Source organism: Hippichthys cyanospilos, chromosome 15, assembly GCF_059441005.1.
Source record: "Hippichthys cyanospilos isolate Australia breed blue-spotted pipefish chromosome 15, RoL_Hcya_1.0, whole genome shotgun sequence".
Taxonomy (NCBI): domain Eukaryota; kingdom Metazoa; phylum Chordata; class Actinopteri; order Syngnathiformes; family Syngnathidae; genus Hippichthys; species Hippichthys cyanospilos.
This window is the reverse complement of record NC_142383.1, coordinates 13,074,036-13,097,780: the sequence shown is the minus strand read 5'-3', so window position 1 is coordinate 13,097,780 and position 23,745 is coordinate 13,074,036. Positions and strand designations below refer to the sequence as shown.

The 23,745-nt window shown below is 36.9% G+C and overlaps 1 protein-coding gene across 4 annotated transcripts; it reads left to right on the top strand.

Annotated features, from left to right (window-relative positions):
• Positions 1-1,226: 1,226 nt before the first annotated feature.
• hook3 (hook microtubule-tethering protein 3) lies at positions 1,227-19,493 on the top strand. 4 transcript variants are annotated; one of them, XM_088435179.1, is made up of 25 exons: positions 1,227-1,371; positions 5,739-5,824; positions 5,992-6,064; positions 6,293-6,343; positions 6,559-6,691; positions 6,795-6,862; positions 7,243-7,305; positions 7,995-8,078; positions 8,470-8,532; positions 9,393-9,556; positions 9,639-9,779; positions 9,872-9,959; positions 10,465-10,578; positions 10,657-10,767; positions 10,856-10,940; positions 11,026-11,089; positions 11,549-11,689; positions 11,905-11,992; positions 12,184-12,218; positions 12,353-12,435; positions 12,506-12,606; positions 12,687-12,791; positions 12,939-13,010; positions 13,795-13,931; positions 15,387-19,493. In XM_088435179.1, exons 1-25 carry the CDS (start codon positions 1,315-1,317, stop codon positions 15,400-15,402), a joined length of 2,223 nt encoding a protein of 740 aa, XP_088291305.1. In that variant the 5' UTR covers positions 1,227-1,314; the 3' UTR covers positions 15,403-19,493. The 4 variants fall into 4 exon arrangements, with proteins under 4 accessions (XP_088291305.1, XP_088291306.1, XP_088291308.1 ...); XM_088435180.1 differs by having other exon boundaries at positions 14,050-19,493; XM_088435182.1 differs by lacking the exon at positions 8,470-8,532.
• The last annotated feature ends 4,252 nt before the right edge of the window (positions 19,494-23,745 follow it).

Below are 23,745 nucleotides of genomic sequence, written 5' to 3'. Positions count from 1 at the left end.
GTTGTACCTGTCACTCAGTTTGTCCTTTGGGTGTTTTGGATATTTTAAACTGGTTGGACAAGAGTATGCAAGCACCTGTTCACAAAATGAGTCAAGGCAATGGTGCATTCTGTACCACAAGTGTTACAGGTTAACAAAAAGTGGTGATGTTGTAGCTATTGATGAGGAATTTTTTCAATCCCAAAGACATATTTTTAGTTAGTTTTTTTTTTTTTCATCCAGACATTTAATTCCAGGTACTTATTTCTATCCTTTTCATTTTATTAAATATTTGCCACTAGAAATGTCCAACAATGGCTTGTACTAAATGAATTACGCACTAAAGTAATCAACTACTTTAGGTAATGAAATATTGTGTGCATTCAAGACATCAATTACTTTAGGTACTTAAGCACATAATACAACTAATTGCTTTAATACTTTAGTACTTCAACTAAAGTATTGCTTTAGGTACCTGGGTACAAAATTGATGCATTACTCAAAACAAAATAATTTGAATACCATAGGTATTTAAACACCTAATGTAATTTATTGCTTAATACTTTAGTACTTAAAGTGATGCAATCATAGCTAACCAGTTATTCTAGTTTTTAATAACCTAATCTAAGGTATTAATTAGCACCTACAATAACCACTTAATTACTTTTAATACCTTAAGTTATATATATATATATATATATATATATATATATATATATATATATATATATATATATATATATATATATATATATATATATATATATATATATATATATATATATATATATATATATATATATATTTAAAAACGCAAAATGTTTTGGGGACTGAATGGTTCAAAAGTAAAACTCATAGTGGCATAAACTACACAACGTCGCTCACTGTGATACTTCATAATGGAGAATGCTGGAAAAAAAAATCCCTTCATCGTTTGTTTATGTATTCATGTAGTTTTTTTTTTATTTATTTATTTTTTATTATTTAGAGTAGACCATCCAGAATGGCAGTTACTGTTTTAAAATGATCATGCGCATACATCGGAAAAAATCAATTTATGCACATGCGGTAACAACGTATTTGTACTTCATTACTTTCCACTGATGAACAATATTTTTGTGTTTGTGTTTGCTGACATTTCTCTAATGTGTATTTTGGAAAACATTAGTTTACAGTACTGTCTCGAATGGAGTTTTAGACTCCGCCCACTCAGGCCGCCTCAGGCAGACGCCCGTGTGAATTAATTTGTGAGACACCCAGAGAGCGAGAGACCTCGGGAGCGTCTGAGGTTGCTAGTAACTTTAGGCTCTAGATTCCATCTACTTTTATTTTACAATGACTACATCGGGATCCTTAGATCGAGTGGAACTCTGTGAAAGCCTTCTAACATGGGTAGGTCATCGACCGTCATGTCTGGAATTTTTTTTTTCCTCCGGCGCAGAGAGCTAGCTAGCTAGCTAGCTAGCTAGCTAGCTAGAGAGCTAGCATACGATGCTAACGTTAGCTAGTGGGTTTACAGTGGTAATGCTAGGCGGCAGTAGGAAAAATGACACGAGCGCACGTCGCTGACGTATGCAGGCCAGCTGTTGGCTGCCTGAGCTGCTGATGTTTTGTGAGCTAGCCGCTTGCAAGCCGTCTAATCTAGTGAGGTTTATCTTTTTTTGGCAAGCGGATATTTGGGCAGGTCAAATTTCCTGATAAATGTCAAGCGGTTTTGTGACAGGCAAGTCTAGAGGTTCTGAAAATACATTCGAAGATTCTTTCACTCGTGGGATCGATCGCAGGACGTTCGCCCTTTGTTTATTTTGATCATTTTTGCGTTCAGCTTCACTAGTTCCGATCATTAATTCCTATTATTTTGTTTATGAACCACGCATGTGCTCATGTTTATATTCACACCTTAGCTCCAATGTTTTCATTTATAATCATTACATGTCAATAGTGTTAATGCTTCCCATTTTGGTCCAAAAACGAAATACTGTGGCATCGTTACACTATACAGTAATATACAGAAATATATCACACTTAAGTAAGTGCACTTATACTTTATAATAATAATAAGTAAAAGTAAAATGAAAGTGTAACTGCTGAGTAACCTCTGAGCATAAATGACCACATAAATAGACAAAAATTGCAAATGTGCAACTCCAGATTTTGCACAGCATCATCCACTTTAAATAAACTGTTGGGATAGGCCTTCAAAAACGAATTCACAAGAAATGTGACCGAAAGTTAACTTTCTTTGTTTACACTCATGAAATAGCACAATGGACTCAAATGTATACAAAATAGAAAACACATAAAAGTGTGGGTTAGTTGAAGATCTTGTAATATGAAACCTAATAAAGACACTGATATCAGTGCAGATAGCTGTGCTTTTATTAATTATGTGTGAGCAAAAACTGAATGTAAGACCAGAGGTTCTGACCGCAGGTCAGGAAAAACCTACTCAAACATCCGAGATTTATATTTGAATAATGAAAGAGACTTTAAATTTTGTGCTCCCATTTAGCATGGCTTTGTGATTCATACTTAACACAGCCACATCACAGTTTATAAGAGGGTGTGCATACATGCAACCATTTCAGTTTAGTAATAAAGAAAACATCACACAGTTTAGGTCACTGACAGAAAACTTTGAAATGATTTAGCATGATTTTTTTTATCGGCAAAAAACATGTGATAAACAAGTAGTGCATAGTCCCTTTATATTCACTATTATAACACCATAAATACCAATCATTTTTAATCTTAGGAATTTGAACAAGAATGTAATGCCACTGTATAAATATAAATACCAACCCGCTAGTACACTGTCAACAGAGGAGAGAAATGGCATGTTTTGGATTATACACTGCCTGCATTGTCTGTAGTTTACAGTGAAAATATGCACTGTGTTAAAACAGTGCTTTGTCTGGCATAGTGTACTGCTTCTCAACCAAGCTGCCATGTTAGCATACTTAAATATTACCAATAATTTCATTTTTGTTCCCCTAGTGTACTCATACAGTACACATTTAACAGCAGCGCTGAGTTACTGTTAAAAAAATTATTAGCAGTGATTCTCTTGTGCAGCAAATTTTTCATTAAAAAAAAATGATAAAAATAATTGAATTGACTTTAAAAGCGTAAGTTTGGTCAAACCATCCCAAACAAACTGTACAAAGAGTGAAAACAAAATAACAAAGGGCGCCAGTGTGAAAGCACCCATTGAAGCTAAAAGGTAACTTGGTGTCATGGCCACTGCAATGAAAGTAAATTGTCACAGGTAGGTGCCACTGTGGGAAATATTTTAGTGGTCATTTTAAACATAAATAAATCAGAATGTACTTTACATCATGTAACAAATTCATCACCAATAAAGAGATGCATTAAGTGTGCTATACGAATCATTAAAAAAAAAAAATCTAATTCCAATGTATTTCTTGTGTGCAGTAAATACTCTAGGGGGGTCAAGTTATGTCATTGGCATGCGCTCAGTTTTGGCCATAAAACGTTTTAAGAATCTGCAAGTGTACTGTATATCACATCGAAACTTCCAGCCATTCTTCATTTTAGCCTTGGGCAAACATTCCTAACATACCTGTGAACGCCACCCAACCACAACTGTATGACCACTTGTGGAATTTAATCGTGTACAATAGTTGGCTCTATAATGTTATAGTTGGTAATATTTATTACTTATGAGAGAGGTGTTCATTATTTGCGGGTTCATGCTCTAGTGGTAAAGAGCAGCACCTCTCAAATGGGGGACAAATACCTTTGGAGATTTGTGAAGGCACATGATATTTTTACAAGGTTTTTCCAGGTAAATCTAATTTAATGCTTATTAATGCCTTAATAAGAACAGATCAGTCTTCTTTTCAAAATAAAAGCAATGTAGTTAGAACATTGAGAAATTTAACTAATGTGTGCAATGGCTACTTCTTTTTCGCGATTACACAAATGTTCTGTTATATGCCTTTATTTTGTTAAGAATTATTCAGATTATTGCATTATTGACTCAATTTTTTGGCAGACGAGCTCAAAATAAAAGAGAGGATGTCACACAATCTATCTTCTTGAGTCGCTGAATAAGACACGCTAAGCAATACCATTACAAAGGTAGTTCCTGAAACTCTGGTATCATACCAAAATAATTGCACTTTTTTTTTTTTTGTAGGCATTTATAAACAGGGTCAGGCTAGTAACTTGCATCCCATTTCATTTGGGTACTTTGTATCAGAGGAAGAGCAAAATTATTTTTACTCAAGTGTTTTTTTTTTTTTGCTTAACCCCGACTTTAATTCCATGACCCCCTTTTCAGTGCCTCTGTTGATAACCCCCCATCTCTGACCTCTTTTCCAAGCTAGCTAGTTGTTAGCATTATAGCATGGCTTAGTCTTTCTGTTGCTGCCTGGGATTTAGAAGGTTAAAAAAAAAAGGGGGGGGGGTGACATCAACACCGCTCAAAAATAAGTGTTGTCATCATGCACCCCATATATTATATGGTGACGGCCATCAATTGTAAAGAATGCTCCACGTTCTGATGACAGCTGGGAAATGTTTTAAATATTATTGTCTCTTTGGGCTACCCTGAGTCTTTCTGCATTAGCTGTTGTTTTGTTTTTTTTCCCTTCCACTTCTTTCCTGGGAAAGGAAGGGTGTAAAACGACCAAATGTTGCAGTGAAGTATGATTTGCATTTTTTTTTTAATTTTGTAAATTATTTTATTACATACTTTCATCCTTGAGCTGCTCCAGAAATCAATTGAACAACAAATATACCACAGTAAAATGCTCTGACAACCATTTTTGGCCAATCATGCCAGTTATGAAAAACAGGAAGTTTTTTTTTGATTTTTTATTGATAATCCATCGCCAAGAAAAGTCACACATGCAATACATCTTTACATAGAAAGAATTCTACTATAACAGTCTGAAATGATGAAAACGGGTGAAATTGACTCAGTTTCCTTGCTATAAGTTGTTACGTAATAAAGGGATGTTGTTTGGGTTCTGTGTACTGGCTGTGGACCAGCGGGCAGTCTTGAGATATTTGTCTGCCGGACACGGAGCCACTCAAATGAGAAATCCTTTTAAGATGAGTTGAGGCCTTTTCGGTTCAGTTAATCACATCAGTGCAGCACAATCTATGTTGTTGTTGGTATAGATAATATCATTACCAATTGATTGAATTTTGGGGGTGGTTAATTTTCCACCTTAAATGACATCCAACTTTTTTTGTGGGCATTTTAACAAATCCTCTTCAGTTTTCTCTTTTTATGTATTTTTTCTAACGATTTGTTTGGGAAAAAAATGTGCTCTCTTGAGCCATGTTATTGGGAAAAAAAAGAGGGAAATTGATATAAGCAGGGGTTCAATCTAGTCATTTCCTTCTTGTCAGATTTCCAACATTCCTGCTCTCAATTTCACCGCCTTTGTCACATGGATTGTAGGCATGGACTTGCCATTCTGTGCAACAGATTTCTTTTGCTTTAAGTAGAAAAGACACAACTCAGTAAATGACTGAAATAAATGACTTACAGTGTTATCTAGGAATTTATAGCCATGCATAATTTTATACTTTAGCATGCTTTAATATAAATCATGTTTGTAGTACAGCTCAAAGCCTTGTTGAATGTCTTTAAGTTTAAATCAAAGTTACCTAATAAACCACTGATTACCTCAAGTGTTTTGTTTTTTTTATTTTACACTCTACAATGTTATTATATCCTGCATAAGGCATAATCCAATTCAACAATTTTGTCTTTTGTTTAGGTTCAAACATTCGGGGTGCAGGCTCAATGCAAGACTGTAGAGGACATGACAAGTGGTGTCGTTATGGCTCAGGCGCTACAAAAAATGTAAGTTTAGAATCTTTTTTTTTTTTCCACATTCTTTTTCCGGTTGTATCCCCGGAGGCTGCAACTTACATTTACAAAGGAAACAGCTAAATATTGAGTGAATCTTACTGGAATGCACATTTGATTATTCCCTTTAATGACAGAATTTTTTTTTTGTTAATTTGCAGTGACGAAGTGTATTTTAATGATGCATGGATCAGTCGAATCAAGCCAGATGTGGGGGACAACTGGAGGTTAAAGGTGAGGAGGCATTTCTTTGCATTTTTTTTAATGATGCACACGTTAAGGGTTGTGAATAAGTTTCTTTCAAAGTAGATCATTATTACAACCAAATGAACATAGTGGTGGTATTCTAATTATTTGGACTATAAGAGGAAATGATGAACTCTCTTTTTACAATAGTAATTTTCCTTGCATCGTATTTCGTACAAATGTTAAGATGTTTGCATAAATGCTCATTTGTTTCAGGTCAGCAATCTAAAAAAAATTCTCAAAGGCATCCTGGATTATAATCAGGAGGTAAGACATATTTATTTTAATTCTGTACATCCTTGCTGCATAAAGAACCATTTTACTTTGAAGACTTTATTAGGATATGTATGTCCCGTGGCTGTTTATGTTGTTTTTATAAGCTTTAAATATTCAAAAATCTGCTCCTGGTGATGTTCACGGGACAGATAATTGTGTTGAGTGATGAGGAAAATTGTAAATATTTGTCTGCCTTTCCTTTTAAGATTCTCGGCCAACACATAAACGACTTCACGCTACCTGACGTCACTCTCATCGGCGAACACTCCGACCCGGCGGAACTTGGAAGGATGCTTCAACTCATTCTAGGCTGTGCTGTCAACTGTGAACAGAAGCAAGGTGCTCACAAAATTGACACGTTTTGTGACAAAAGTCCTGCAAAATATTATTACGCTGTCCAGTTGATCGACACTCAACGTAATCATTTTGTGTTGTTCTTTAGAATACATTCAAACCATCATGATGATGGAGGAATCGGTTCAGCATGTCGTCATGACAGCCATCCAAGAGGTAGTTTTTCAAGTCTTTTTGGTGCTTTTAGGTGATGGTTAAGATTGATGAGAATTTAGCCATTTATGCTTTGTTTTTGGCATGTGAAGCATAATTACAATAAAATAAGGATTAGCATTTTTTCAGGCACTTTATTGCACTTGTTTTTTGCCGTTTTAGACTATTTTATTTGTACAAACACTATAAAAAGTGATTAATAGCTCTTGAAAGTCGTGTTAATGTTAAAAAGGATACAGTTTAAGGTAAACTTATGCCGTTTTTGTAGATAATAATGTTGTTTATGCTCAGCGCAGCGAGTGGGGTGTTGCGAAAGCCTTTCTCTTCTTTGGGGTTGAGCACTGTCAGTCATACCTTCAATCCTTTGTTTTTGTGTTTGTCAGCTGATGAGTAAAGAGACGCCAGTGACGGGAGGGAATGACTCCTACGTGGATCTAGACAGACAGGTATGCACATTTGTTGACTCTCGCTTTCTCGACTCGCTCGCAGAACTATTTGTTTAACGATTGTCGTTACGAAGTTGCACGGCCCGCATGTTAATGAGATGTAAATGTAATATGTGCTTTAATGTGGCTTAATAAATGTTCCCACAAGTTGAAAAATGCTTCTCATTTTTGGAAAATGTATTTCAAATGCTTTAATTAATTGTGGCTGTCCAGTAGAAGGCTTGTGTTTCCAAATATATGGTTCAGTTCAGCATTTTTTCATGATAAGCCTTATTTTTTCTTTTTTTTTTCTTTTTTCAACATTTTTCTAACCAAATTGATTAGGAGCAATCAGTTAACTCTCTTGGGCATGTCAAAAGTGTGACGAGTGTCCTATAACTTCCTCATTTTGACTCAGTGGAAGCCTCGCGGAATGATTTCACCTCAAAATTGAAAGTCTGTTTGTTGTTTTGGAAAAGGGAAGCAAATTAAATGACCAGTTAGACATGTTTATAGCAATGATTTTACAATTATTGTACAATATCACCACTTTTAACATGCGTATATTTACATAATTTGCCATAGTTTGTCTTACTATTTTGTTGACAAGGTTTGACAATTGTGTGCTTGACTGAGAAATTCTGTTAGAAAGTTTATCCTCAAATAAATGAAATAAACTTTTTTTTTTGTTTGTTTGTTTGCATTTTTAGTTGAAGAAGTCAGTTGAGGAGCTGAATGAAGCTTTGGCCACAAAAGAGGAGATTTCCCAGAGGTGTCGTGAGCTAGATATGCAGGTTGGTTTCATGTAATTCTAATCCTGTATTTATTAAAGACCTATTGTGTTTGTAAATCACACTGTGAGCAGTTAGTCTTTTCACATCTGCCATTACGTGATCTAGCTTTGTCCCTGCGCCCCTCTATTTTGTTGAATTATGATGACATGGTATCGTCACTTGCTTCCTTCCTGCTGGTTCTTATCACTTTCCTTAAAATGCTTATATGCCTTCAGTGCACGTCATCATGACAGATGATCAGAATTAACTTTTTTTTTTTTTGGATACATGGATTTCCCGCCAGCTTCAGAAATGAGCCGTGGTTTAAAGGATTATCTCATTTCCTGTTGTGTTCAATCTGTTTCGTCTAATTTCCTAACAATTTCAATATACTTTGTGCCTTGCTTTAAAGGCCCTCCATGTCCAAGAGGAGCGCGATAGACTGAGGTTAGAGTTTAATGAGCTAGAAGAGAGGGTAAATTCAAACTTTATTTCTGCTTATTTTTATCTGTGTGGTGTGTCTAATAAAAGTCCCAATTTTTTTTTCTGTTTTTTGAGTTTGCTTGCATCAAATTACCCCTTCCGTGTTATCTGTGTGTGTACACATTTGTGTACAACTATGCACACGTTTACACACAACTTAAGGTGCACTGACCATAACTACAGAGTTGTGTCATGTGTCAGTCCTTCACTACTAATCTCCTGTCTTTTTCTCTGTATCATGCCTTCCCACACAACAGGACTGTATTTAGGTCACAAATAGGTTTTACTCATAATCATTGATGGCTGTAGTTTAAAAAAAAAAAAAATCGTTTTTACTGCGCTGGCCGTGATTAACTTGTCGTTTAGTGCCAACCCAGTTAAAATTGATTTTTGACTGATGTAGCTGTCGATGGCAGTGAACAAGTTAATATTTTGTTGACATAATGAATCACATTACATTATGAGCCACTTCATTTGCAATCACATTACTGACTTTATTGCTTTTCTAGTAATACCTCTGTTTGCGTGGACACAGCCGTAAATTTCAAGATAAATCTATATTTAGGGACAAGCGGTATAGTAGTCATGAACTAAATTTAGGATACAGCTTGTGCTTTGCTTGGTGTGGAGTTTGATACCCTGTCTTTCACACAGAGAAGACAACATCAAACAAGATGTAGCCCTCTTTGTTGGTTTGCGTGAAGATTTGCCGTGTGTTTACGTATTTACCAGAACTGATATTGCATTGTAGCGACTCTTTTAGGTGTCATATAGGGCTGGGTGGGGGGGACTTGAATTTATTGTCATCCGTCTCGTTTATGTCATGACATTAATTTTACCCTTGAACTTCAGGTGGCGGCCCTGCAGGAGGAAAAGAGTAGTTTGCTAGCAGAAAATCAGGTTTTAATGGAGCGACTCAATCAGTCAGATTCTATCGAGGATATAAATAGCCCAGCTGGCCGCAGACACCTTCAGCTCCAGACACAACTAGAGCAGCTCCAGGAAGAAACATTCAGGTGTGGATTCACCACAAAGAAAAGTTACTGATCTTATGAAAGAGTTTGGAATTGATTAACGCAGCGGGTCCTAATTTTCCAGGTTGGAAGCATCAAAAGATGACTACCGGATCCGCTGTGAGGAGCTTGAAAAAGAACTCTTGGATGTGAGGTCACAGAATGAAGAGCTGACTTCTCTGGCTGATGAAGCCCAGTCACTGAAGGATGAGATAGATGTGCTCAGGTAAGCAACCCCATTGTTTGTGATGATGCCTTCAATGTCCCCTGTCTAGAAATATCTGATGAAGAATAAACCATGTATCATTTTCCAACCAGGCATTCTTCAGACAAGGTGTCAAAGCTTGAGGGCACAGTAGAACACTACAAGAAGAAACTTGAGGACTTGGGACTTCTCAGAAGACAGGTACATGCATGCAAACACCTTCTTAGTTAAGTTTGTCATCCTCCTGAGACCCAGCCTATTGTCTTGTGTCCACTGCAGCGGGCATTGTTTTTGGTTTATACCTTTTGACTCGTTTGAGTTAACCTGCTAAGTCCTACTGTGCTCAATAGAAGACCTTTAGGCCTTCCCAATGATGTTTCGTGTGTTTAGTTAGGTTGCAATTAACTTTGCCGTCTTGTTGAAACAAAGCGGACACAACAATGGACTAATTAATAGACTGGATCTCAGTAGGATGTATCTACTTGATTGCATTTCCATTTTCTAAATGTTGCAAAGGTTGCTTGAAACCTGTTCTCATGCATAACTTGACACCCTAAAAAGAAAGGACATAATTGATGTGTTTCATTGCTAGCTTTGTCTCTCTGCTGTGTTTTGCTAATGTAACAATACTCTATGTAGCTCAGGCATCTTTCACCACCTTGCTAGAAACTCTGTTGCATAAACGCAATCTGTTTTGTTTCCACAGAGTAAGCTTTTGGAGGAAAAGAACACAGTGTTAATGCAAACGAATATCAGTTTAGAGGAGGACCTTCGAAAGGCTAATGCCACCAAGGGCCAGTTGGAGACATATAAGAGACAGGTAACTTAAATAGTCCATACCCATTTTAGTCCTCACATGACTTGCAGTGGCAGTGATCGTCTCTTCCGGTCTGTGCAGGTAGTGGAACTTCAGAACAGACTGTCAGAAGAATCCAAAAAGGCTGACAAGATGGAGTTTGAGTACAAACGTGTCAAAGAGAAAGTAGACTCTTTACAGAAGGAAAAAGATGTATGCACAGTATATGCGTCAAAAATCCCCAAATTGTCAAGACTGACATTACATTAGTTAAAGGCACGTTTCAATTTTGTTATTGTAGCGAATGCGGACAGAGAGGGACTCTTTGAAGGAGACGATTGAGGAACTGCATTGTGTCCAAGCTCAAGAGGGACAGCTTACATCAAGTATAATGCTAAAAAAAATGGCACAATTTAACTGATCTATTTAAAACGTATGAAATAATACTAACAAGACCATCTTTTTGCTCAGGTCTTCTTCCACTAGCCAGTGGCTCAGATTCGTTGGCAGCTGAGATCACAACGCCAGAAATTCGGTATGTTCTCGTCACCTCTCTGTTGTTTGTTTTTAAATTGACAGATTTTCTTTGCTGCAGTTCATTTTGCAACCACATGCTTTGTAGCTTATTCCGCTTTCCACTCCTGCCGTTGTTTGTTTTATGAGGTTGGCCTAAAAAGTGCTCCTCCCTAACTGAGTTATGTAACAGAAACGTTCCAGTTACATCAGCCTGACTGCTGCTTTCCAAGAGGCCTTGATTTTGTGCCAATGATATTTAATTGCATTTTTAAATACCCCCACTATACATGTGAACTTTGAAAAATTTCCTCCCCCTCTCTCCCACTTTCAAAACTTAATTTGATTATCGCTTTCAGTTTTAATCCTATCAAACGTTGCTTGGGTGCCAATGAAGTGTTTAAAGACGGGATTACCGCAACTCAGTGAAAAGAACCGAGTTCTCAACGTAATTACGTTTCATCGATGCGTTTTCACACAGGGAGCATTTAATTCGCCTTCAGCATGAGAACAAAATGCTGAAGCTGGCTCAAGAGGGCTCGGATAACGAGAAAATTGCACTTCTACAGAGTCTCTTGGAAGACTCGGATCGAAGGAAAAGTGAACTTGAGACTGAAAACAGGTTAGCAAAATGCACACACAAAAATGAAGCATATCCTGAAATGTAACAATTCTGGCTTGTGTTTTTTGATAAGTGCAAAAAAAAAAAAAAAAAACTAGTAACACAGTAACCTTTTTACCTCAAATTCACCTCTGTGATATTGAATTTCATAATATCAGATTATAAACTCTGTGCCTTGTTCCAAACTATGTTGTCTGACTGGTTTCTGTTTGCAGGTTAACAAATCAGCGCTTGATGGAGGAACAGAGTCAGATCGAAGAGCTACAGAAGAATCTTCAGGAGCAAGGATCCAAAGCAGATGATGTACGGAATGAAACGTTTCGGTTGCATTTTAATCACTCAGTGCTAGTCATTTTAAACTCTCTAATGCTAACACACACACACACACACACACACTCTCAAAAAACGTAAAAATATGTCTTTGGAATTAAATGAGTTGAGACTAAGTTCATCAAGAATATTCGTTTGATTCAGTTCTCAATTTTCTCTTTCAGTCCTCCATTGTGAAGAAGAAATTAGCGGAGCACATGTAAGTAATCCTTTTACGGGCTGCACTTTTTTCAAAATGAAGTATTTAGATGTATAATAAGTATACATGTGAAATATTTGTTGAATATTTTTGTAATTGTTTTTTTGTTTGTTTGCTTGTTTTTTTTATACCAGAGAGAAGATCCAAGAGTTGAACAACGAGTTAATCAAGAAGAATAACATAATTGATGAGATGGAGCCCAAATACACGGCCAGCTGTAAGTTTAGAGCTTAATGCAACTTAACGGGTGAATGCATTTGGTTAAAATTGTTCTCCCCTTCCGTTAGCTCAACGAGTGGATGAACTGGAGGAGGCCTTGAAAAAGAAAGATGATGAGATGAAGCAAATGGAGGAGCGGTATAAGAAATACCTGGAGAAAGCCAAGAGCGTGAGGATTTTTTTTTTTTTTTTCTTTCATTTGGAGGTATGAACAGAGAACATGTATGACCGTTCACATTGGGTTCTCAGGTGATTCGTACGCTGGATCCTAAGCAGAACCAGGGCTCTGGTCCAGAAGTTCAGGCCTTGAAGAACCAGCTTCAGGAGAAAGAGCGGATGTTGCATTCGTTGGAGGTAATCATTTAAGCTTCATCACCAATATGGGGTGGCCATTTTTTCGACAAAAGATCACGAGTGACTTAAGATAAGAACTGTGCGATCCTGTTCAGATCAGTTTAATTCAGAACATTTTTTAAAGTGTCTTTTTTTTTTCCACAACAGAAAGAAATGGATAAGACGAAGAGCCAGAGGGATTATGAGGAGAAACTCATTGTGTCCGCCTGGTACAATATGGTAAGACTGACATCAACGGCTTGAAAAAGAGGTCTTTGAAATAATCTATTCACAGTTGTCCCCAAAACACTCACAAAAACGAAAATGTTGGGAGCAGTGGACATAAAAAAACTTTTCTTCTCGGACATAAATCCATACGATCACATTTTACCCTTTTTGTCACACACACACACATTTTTGTACGGCTATACTTGTGAGGCCATCCATTGATATGACGCTTTTCTTCGTGCCTAACCTAAACCATCAGAAATGATTGCCTAAACCCTCAAAAAAACATCTAAGTAAGTGAAGACCGGCCTAAATGTCCTCGTTATGTCGGTAGAAAACTCAAAGCGGTTCTCACAATTATAGCCATACAGGAACTCACACACAGATTTTATTACAAATGTATATTTTAGATTAATGAATTAGAATGAATAGGATTTTGACAAACCGTTTAATTCTAATGAATAAAGAAGTCACATTTTGATGCATGAATGGATGAATTCTTTCAGTGACTAATTTTGGTAGCTAAACTGACAGCGCTCTCAATTTTCATATGTTCATCACAAGATGGCAGTACAAGGCTAAACATAACAGATGTTCAGCTGATCTGATGGAAATGGTCTTTATGTCTTAAATTAACACTTATGTATATTTAATGTATTTTCCCCCCACCCAATTCATCAACATTAGCGGGCTGGTGATAATTGATTCCCGCTGCGGCGTCTGTTACAAAAAGGATAAATTACAAGCCGATTGTGCTGATTCTGTTTTATACTCGTCTTTTCATTTGTTTTCCCAGGGAATGACTTTCCAGAAGAAGGCGGCTGAAGACAGATTAGCCAACACGGGCTCTAGTCAGTCTTTCCTGGCCCGCCAGAGGCAAGCCACCAGTTCCCGTCGCTCCTACCCAGGACACGTCCAGCCAGCTACCGCAAGGTAGAAAGGCAGGAAAACCTCCAGCAAAACTACCTTACAAAGCCCTCAACTGTTCGTTTCAACTTCTGCCTATTGATTTTCTTTGTGTTTTTTTTTCCTTGATTTTCTTCCCGATCAGATCCGTGAGGTAGAGATGCCAGGCAAGACTGCCAAAAACGTCACCGCTTTTATTCCCGTCTAAACTTATTTCCCCCCCCGACTCAAGTGATGACAGACCACACGCAGCCCAGCGTTATTTTATCATTGGCGTTTTTAATCACACAGCACTTAACCTCAACCTTTACATGCAGTACTCATGCACGATTCTGCCTATATCATACAGTTTCCGTTACCTTTTTTTTTTTTTTTTAAACACACATTCTTGTGTATTCGCGCTCAAAGTGTTGAAATCATGTCAAAAGGGTCAAAGGTTTCACCAGCGTATACTGTACATGGTTATCTCCTAAAACATTCAGTGCCATAATCGAAAAATTTGCATACTCAAATCAAAAGTGTTGGGACACCTCCATCCCCTGGAAGTGGAAATTGAAGAAAGATTAGAGTGGAGCACCGCTTTCATGTTTTTTTTTAATGCAACACTTTTGTGGCTTACAGTCTTCAGTTTAAACTAATATTACTCGCAGGCCTGGAAACATGAAAACTCTTAATTTGACCCAGACGTGATATGGGGATTTTTTTTTGTTTTTTTAACAAATGTAGCTGAAAGGTAGGGCTGGGCAATATTGCCAAAAAAATAGTTAACTCAAAGCTTGTGCATAACTTGTTTAAATACCACAATTACGATAAGTAGTTGGTATCCATTCCAAACACGCCTGATAAAACCAGCATTAATTTCGCAATTTAGCTAATTTTCACATTTTTGATTGATAAAATATCTAATGAATCAAATGAATTTGATACATTGCCCAGCTCCACAGATGTTACATATATTTTTATATATACCATTTTAAAATGGTCACAAGCACTGGCACCACGAGTACTTTTGATTCAGAAATCCCACTTATTCCAAAATAGCATTTTTTTCTCAAATCTGATCAAAATGGTCACTTAGTGGCAAGTACCGATACCTCGAAATAAGGCTGCAATCGGCCAAACTACCAAAAAGAACTTGTTTTGGCCACGAATTAGATAATAATGTTTGCACAAAAATAATTGTGCCTGCCAAGTATGTGTTATGGATGCGCAAAATACAAATAATTTTTGCTCCTGATTATTTTTAGAAGCAAAACAGTCACACCGAGGAATTTTATGATAAGATGCTGGGCCTGGTAAATTGCAGTTTCCCCCTTTAGATTTAATTTTGTGCACATATTATATCCAAACAATGTCCATAACTTTATTTTTTTTCCCCCACATCACGTCTGAGGCTCTGCAGTCACCCGGCTAAATCCCTGCCAAAATTTGCTGCTAACATTCCCTGCTATCTGACAGTTATCTCCTGTTCCCCCCCAACAGCAATATCCCAGCATGATCGACCGGCCTGATACGGCCTGGCCCGTCGGCGCGCTGCGCTGGCGAAATCCGAGGCGCACGCTGCATGAAATGCCTGCCTGCTGACTCTTTGCATGACTTTGCATTGACTGTGAGTTAACTCGGCATAAACAGCATCAGCACTAACATCACCCCGCGGCATTGCAATGCTCAGACTTGCCAGTAGAGGGAGCCGTGAGAAAGGAAACTATTTCACTCCAAGCTACTTTTAGTCTTTCACCGCTTGTTTGCGCTCATATAACTCCCATCACTATTCATTTGGTGCTCCGAACGGACATGCCTGCTCTTTGTTTCGAAACTGCATAAAGTCTGTTACGACTCCAGCTGTTACAAAGGCCTCAATCAGGGCCAGAACGGCACATCTGTCCTGAATACCTCAATAGCATATTTCCACATGTTCAGTAGTGAATTAATGTCAGTGTTTGAGAGAAAAATAATCCAAAGAAAAATCACCCAATAACAACAACAACAAAAAACTCGAGCATGCTACCTTGGCTTTTACCTCAAGTTTTAGCAGATAAGCATAGGACGGGAAAATGTTTGTGTACAACGTAAAAATCACAAGTTCATGTTTAAGTATTTTTCTAAGATAGAATGTGTCTGGTTAGTATGTATTTTGTGACGTAATACAGGTTTGATACACAATGTATATATTGTACTTGAACATAAAGCAGGCATCCGTTGCGTGTTACAGTGTATGTCCAAGGAAGTAAAATCCAGTATTGAGCCAAAAGCAAGTATTTACCATTGTCAGGCATCTGTGAAAATTTGAGAAAACTACAGTAGCTTATGAAGGCTAATGTGTGTTTTTTTTTTTTTTTTTTTAATTAAGAAAGACTAAAGTAAAAATCCCCTTTTTTCCCACATTGTGCGCAAGTAATTCCAATAATCACAAAAAAAGATCATAGGTCAACTTTATCACGCACCATCTTTTGTACTTTTTGTAGCTTTTTAATGCATATTTATATTTCATTTGCAGGGCTTAAAATGTCGACATATTTAAGTGGCGGCGACATGCATGTTACAGTCATAAATGCAAATTTTTGACACCCAAGACGTGCCTTTGTTTTCGGTGCGATGATTTTTAAGGCAGTCGCGCTACCTGACCTTAAGCATCACTTTTATTGTGTAAAAATAAAAAATAATACGAAATGACCATCAACCACCTCCCTAGTCATAGTTTGTAATAAAAAACAAGTGTTGATGAGCGCTTTTGTTTTTCCCATTTTACCCAATCATGTTCAATCCCAAAGACGTAAATTTCAGTTTTTTGAGTCCATACATTCAAGTATTTATTCGTGTTTTTGTTTTCACCTTTTTCCCTTCCAAATATTTGGCTAAAAGACGGCCTGAAATTAGCTGGTACTAAATGAAATAATTAGTTTAGCCCTTATATACATATAATTAAATACCATAGTATTTAATTACCTAAAGTACTTGATTACTTTAGCAGTTACACTCTAACAATCATTTGATGCCAAAATGAACCAAAAAAAGGACCAACCCAATATTTTGGTTAATTTGACGCAAGTTTTGGCAAAACATTTGTACAAAATGACCCATTTTGGGGGTTCTTTTCTGCATTTCAAACCCAGAAAATTTGGTAAAACACATAATCAGGTTATTTTCTTTTTAGAGTCCATATACCCAAAGTAACTGTTTACTTTGGCACTTTTTTCATTTCGCACCACACATTTATAGACCCTTCTTGAGCCAAACACTCAAAAAAAATATATATATATATATAAATAAGTAATTGGGAGTGAATGTCTGGACCCTTCAAAAAAAAAAACAACATAAAAACGTCTCTGGGATTAATTGAGTTAACGTTTTATCTTATGCAGTGCAGTTTTTTAATCTTACGCGGTTATTTATTCTTTTTTTGTTATGTGCAGAAGTGTTCGTATTATATTACCACAATAACTTCTTATGACGTTAAATAATTGTCTTACACAACAAGGGGGGTGTCCCGCAGTGCATCTTTTCCTTTGTTGGCACGACGCAAAGCTTAAGAGTGGACAGAGTGTTACTTTTTTTCTTTACAGGGATGACACGGTTTCAGGTCTTAAAAAGATTGTTCAGTCTTGTTACAAGAAAAGCACATTTTAAACCTCTAATTACTTTATATCGGATTTACTCTCAGCCTCCAAGTGAAAATATTTCTTACTCGTGCGGCTGCTTCCTGACTTGGGAAATTAATAAAACGGTTTAGTGGCAAACGGTCATTGTAAGCGGACTAAAAATGCAGCGAAAACTAATGGACTGCTAACTGTGTACAGAGGAGAAATGTCCTCTTACACTGTCAGTAAGTTGTTAATAAGTTGTTACATTATGCAGTGTTTTTACTTTTTTTTGTTGTTGTTACTTATTTGGACAATGAAGTTGAAACTAACTTTCCATTTGCCAAGTTTTCTATTGCTTGTATACAAACCCACTATGTACATAATCACATCTTGTAATTGCAGTAAGAGGAGGCCTTGAACGTTTTTAGGGAGGGTAATAAAAGTGGTTAGATGGATAGCATCTATCTGATAATGTGCTTCCGACTGTCAAATTTGGAGACGACATTGTAAATAAAGCTTATATAAAAATATGCATGGCTATTATGGGTCTTACTACGCATGCACACACGTGTGCGCAGTCCGAAGGGGGGGAAAAAAAACGGTAGCGTATATTTTTCAACAATGTTATTTAAAAAAAAAAAAAAACAAGCAAAAAGTGTTTTACATTAAAGTTACGGCCCGCCTTATTAATCGGTTTCCAAAATAATCGACATCAGCCCAAATTTTGACATTTATTATATTATTGTTCGCCTCTCATTAAACAGCAGGTTTATATCAACGTTATATATTTTTTCCTTGAGAATTGTGGTATAAAAACAATAAAAGCTTGTAAAAGGTAAAACGTGTTCCCGTTCACAGGTTATATTTTTTATGTTTTGTATACATCTACAGTATATATCATGCGTGTGCCCGTGTAATTTTTTTCATTGAATAATGTCCCTATCTTTTCTTGCTTATTCTTATTTTTTGGTCCCTAAATTTCTCTCTTTTAAAATGAAACACTTACTGAAGGGAAAAGTACTGTAAAATAGTTAATTTTTTCATTTTAACTCATATTGTTGGTAGAATTGATGGAAAAAAAATACTCAGTATATATTCCTTGAATTAATTAGCTGATGAATCCCTAATTATAAACAAAAGTGACTTTCTGAATATTTCTTAAGATTTTACAGTTATCTGATTTGATTGAACAATTACACTAATAATATATCATGACCACCAGACTGTAATGTGGCTAAATTTCCATTTATTTATTTTTTTGAAATTGTATAGAAGAACAACAAAGGGGGCTCCAGCAAACGGTATTTTTGAATGCAAAGGTGTTTCTAAGCATTTATTTCTTGTTCTAGTCTCTCTTTTTTGTTGCACTGAATTTCATTTATTTAAAGGGAAAATCAACTCCCCACCCCCCCTTTTTTTTTTAAATATGTTCTATGCACCTGCAATAATCTTAACATAGCATTTGGATTATTACCACTTATGTAAAAGATAAGACGCAAAATCCATCTTGAGTTGACTATTTTGTTTCTTGCTTGCGATCGCTCGCGCTCAGTTAACAACCAATCACGGCTCAGCTTGAATGCACAAGCTGATTTAACAAGTGAACCATGATTGGTTGTTCTCTAAGCAACTACGAGTCATTTTCAGGTGACGGGCAGTGAGTCAATAACTTAAATGTTGGTCTAAGTTTATTTGATCACTTTATATAGTCAATTAAGTGTTTGGAGTGATTAACAAAATACAAACCGGGCTTTTGTGTTTCACTGAGTTCAATGAGCAAAAGATGGAAGTAGCTTTGAATTTTATTTCCTGATTTGTAGCCACTCATGAGCATGCCCGAGAACAAAACTTGAATTCTCTCTCGGCTCAGAAATGGAAAATGAAAAAGTTGCCTGTGTCATCATTTATGTATCCTTCATTCTGAAGAACTTTCTTTCTGTGTGTGTGGGTGTGTCCTCTTGGCACGTCAAAGCGACGATCCAAAGTCAATAAAAGAAACACTCATCTGTTTTTTCGCACGTCCATCATAACCATACTGATTTTTTCCCCCTTTTTTTTTAAAACAGCCTCTTGTGTTTTCTTGTCATGTCAATTCATCCAAAAAAAATACAAAAAAAACAGTTTTATACTCGAATTTAACCAACCTAATTAGTATATTCGTTTAGATAGTTTTCTAAAATCTCTTTTCTGTGGTTGAAGAATGGCACGAATGCTCATAAATGTCAAGGCTTTGTAACATCCAACCGCAGTGACTAAACATTGTCCCGAAGGGTCAAATTATGTACTTTAGTTTTCTGAATTCTTATTGTGCAGCACACCTCAATTACAGCAATTACAATCACAAAGTCGAGATGATATACGGGCGTTTACATAAAAAGGTCCTTGAAAGGAGAAAGATGTTTCAGCTAAGAGCTCTCTTAACCTTTTCATATAGAATGATCACATGAATGTGCAGTTGTTCAAAAGATGTTTTATGTGCATGACTAGATTGCAAAGTTAGCGTCTGCCAAGGGGCGGGGCTACATGGTGTCCAGGGGTGAACATGATCACTCTCTGGCTACTCTATTGGCCACCCCACACAATTTTTTTTTACATGCATGCATACAAGTCTTATATCCCTTCACACCTGCAAGTTTTATTTATTATTATTTAGGGTTTGTTGATATTATCAAAATATCAAATCTTTTTTTTTTTCATCGGTCTTTCTGCATGAGTTTAATTTCAGTAATAAACCCAAAGAAAAATGTATTTAAAGGGACACTGTGTAAGATTTAAACAGTTTTCCATTAAAAAGGAATAAATAAAATGATTATAAATTTCAAAAACTTGCAAATTCATATGTTCTTGATGACCAACAGTATGTTTTAAATAGAATTATAGGTCTAGTTATCATTTAGTTATATTACATGGGATACCACTTCTCCAGAACTGCCAAATCTTACACAGTGTCCCTTTAAATGTTTGATTTATTAAAAAAAAAAAAATAAAAATAATAATAATAAAAAATCCACCCTGTGTAAAATATTTAGATGATGATGCAAGCCCAATCCAAATCAGATTTAATGCGAAACTTTCCATTTGTACCTTGTGTATAATATGCATAAATGTCACAATTAACTAACTCAATCTTATTTATTTAAATAATTATTTTCAAGTGTTAGGGTAAAGGAAGCTTGGAAAATGAATGCACTGAATGAGTTATGTAGTAACTAAGTATTGTAAACATGTTTTTCAAAACACTCATCCCGAATTCTGCCACAACAGCAAAACATCAAGTTCAAGGTTGAACAAATTTTCGAATCTTCGATATTTAAAATGACAAATTATTCAAATTCATTTAGTGGACTGCCTTGATTTTAAATTTGCAATAAAATATCTTCTTTTTTTTTTCATGAAACACTTTCAGCCACTACAGTGAGTGTCCAAACATGAAGTCAAAGTGTCTCACAAAGAGGAAAAAAAACATCCCTTTATTTCTGGAACTAATTCAGTGAAACACCCCTGAAAATAACAATTTATACACGACACATTTTTTCGGACAAAAAGCGACGCCCGACTCCATCCAAAAGGCTGCGGCAGACAAACCCCTCATATTTTTACAGTTCATCTCAATTCCAAATGGGTTTAGGCCACAAAGAATCATCATATTCATCAGAAGAAGGAAAAATGACAGTGAGAGACATTTATTGAGCGCATGAAGACACCGCAGCCAGACAGGGACAAATATAAATATAGTGACTCGAACCACTGCCACGTTTCCTCAAAGGCCTCTCATTTTTAGTGGCTACTGGAAGTACCACAAAAGTCTGTGTGTTCCATTATCACTTCGCTACAGCCAGACATGTGCTGAGATGCTCTAAAGTGGGCAAAAGTTTTGGGACACCGCTGCATTATTCTAACGACGAGTGAAAATGGAAAACAAAATGGAGTCGGTTCTTCAATTCTGAAAAGATGTCCGCCCGTTCATCCAGAAGACGTTTGCGAGGCTTCCACAGGTCGTGCACGTGACTGCAGTAACGCTGGAACTGAAAAGGCCTGTCCCGAAACTGTTCCCGCAAAGTTGGAAGTCGGGTTGCAAAATTTCCAGGGAATTTTCAAAGTGGAAACCTTCCAAAGGAATAAATTTTATAGTAAGTATTATGTCTAAGCGAGGTTTTTTCGGGAGTTGGATTTAATTAAACCATACCTCTATGCAACTTGTCTTTTGCTCTGTCTCACCCACTTCTCGAGATTTTGGCCTGTTTTACTTCCGCTTCCCCCCTCTTTTCTCCCCTTTACTCAAAAGCTCTTAAGTGGTAAACAGCGAAGTGAGGCAGTTTCTGTTGCCAAATTTGCATTGACTTCACCGGTCAGAAACAAGGAGGAGAATCACTTCGGTGGATGCTTCTAAACCAGGTGATGATGCTGATTTTTAATTCCCTGTCGGGTTTTTTTTATGTGTTAGGCTAACAGTTAGCTTATCTGTTAAGTACACTGTGATTGCAAATGTTTGTTGTCATTTTAAATGTGGCAGGCTAATTCTTAGCTTATCAAGGAACTAGACTGTGGTTGTAGAAGCTTCTCAGTGTCATTTTTAATGTGGTGAATAATATTTTAGACGTTCAGACCCAGTTGTGTCAAATGTGTCTACCAAAAAGGGCGAGCGTCACTTTTATTCCTGGCGCCTGTAGCTCGGTTGCTCTCGCCATCGATTACACGCAACGATTTGCAATCGAAAAAACATGTCGTGATAGATAAAAGACAGATTTTTGTCTTGTGAAATAAACCACATCAGTCGCAAATTTCATTTTGTGATTTCAATTGTTTGAAACGTGGAACAAAGGCGAGGGCAGTAAACAAAAACGACAACCAGGATTATGTGGAGGGTTTATGCACATTGAAGTATTTTCAGAAATTAAAATGAAGGTTTTTCAGGAGTAAAGTAGTATCGTTTTAATGGTATAAATGCACGCTACGTAAGTTAAAATTCAAATGTGAAACTCAATTAACTCAAATGGAAAAATGGGTGGATAGAAGGTTTTTGTCAAATCATGTTTTTTTTTTTTTAAATCTGTCATCTCCAAATCGATATGCTGCAAAATTGTTTCAGTTCATTCATGTTACACTGGTGCAGCGTTCAATGACTGCTCAAAATGTGGGAAATCTGAAACTCACTTAAATTAACCCGTAACAAGTATATCAAGAACATGTAAGGGAAGATGAGATTTATTCTGTTTTGCTTTATTTTTTACATTGTTGCCAAAGGATTGGTTTGTTTTATACACGGTGACAAAAAAAATACCATAATTTGACCCCAAAATTAAGGGTGCATCCCAAACACAGGTGTGTCTTATATTTGGGGAATTCTAGTAATTAAAAAAAAATAAAAATAAAGAGCATGCATAGCAGATAGGGAAAACTGGAGACATTTATCACCTGCATCAAAATCCATCCTTGAGGACACTTTTGACCACCTTAGAACATAAGCCAAAAAGTGTCGCGCGTTTGGATTTTTCAAGCAAAAGTTCCCATCCATGCCAGATGTTCTTGTTTTTTCAACACTCCTCTTTCCAAATATCAAAGTAATTACTGAAACATTCCTCCGGGAAGAAATTCAGCGCAAACGAGAGAGCCTCGTATTATTCCTGCGCAACAATGTGGCCTTCATTGCGCGATAACACAATGCTCGCATTGACACAATCAAGACACGACATTTCAGCACTTTGCATCTGACACATACTCGCGCATTTGATCGCACAATGCGTTCCCTCCAAAATAAACACTTCCACCGCGCACAAGCCGCCGCCGCCGCTCGTGATCATTTTTTGGCGCTGCTTCACAGAGACGCAGGTGAAAGAAACTTAAACCTCTCGCTCGGCCTGTTGACACAGTCGGAGGCGAGAGGAAGACAGGCGTGCCTCTTTCGGATTTTGTTGACCTCGGAGAGCACAGGCCAAGCCGGAGGCCGTGACTGACAACCAAGATGCTGCACCCAGGTCGAGTCGGGATAAGATGTTCTTTCATTTTTTTTTTTCGCCCTCTTCATCCCGCCTGCTGTTTAAACACATCGAGCCGAGGTGTTGATAGGATATGATGGGCCGGTTAAGAACAGAGATAGGATTTTTCCCGCTGCCATGTTCGCGTCCCTCTGCGACGCTGATAAGTTCGCCGCTAAAACCGTGAGGGCAAGAAACAAAAACAAAGACAGTATTAATCATTCATACATCCTTTCAACACTTTTTGGGTTCATTGGTAAGTGTGTTGTGAGTCACATTGAATCA

What these genes read in the sequence shown, in the direction of transcription:
- hook3 (XM_088435179.1), top strand. Translation starts at nt 1,315, where the DNA reads ATGACTACATCGGGATCCTTAGATCGAGTGGAACTCTGTGAAAGCCTT. An exon ending in GATGAGATAGATGTGCTCAG is followed by an intron (nt 9,780 to 9,871) that starts GTAAGCAACCCC and finishes TTTTCCAACCAG; the next exon opens with GCATTCTTCAGACAAGGTGT. An exon ending in GAACTTGAGACTGAAAACAG is followed by an intron (nt 11,690 to 11,904) that starts GTTAGCAAAATG and finishes TTCTGTTTGCAG; the next exon opens with GTTAACAAATCAGCGCTTGA.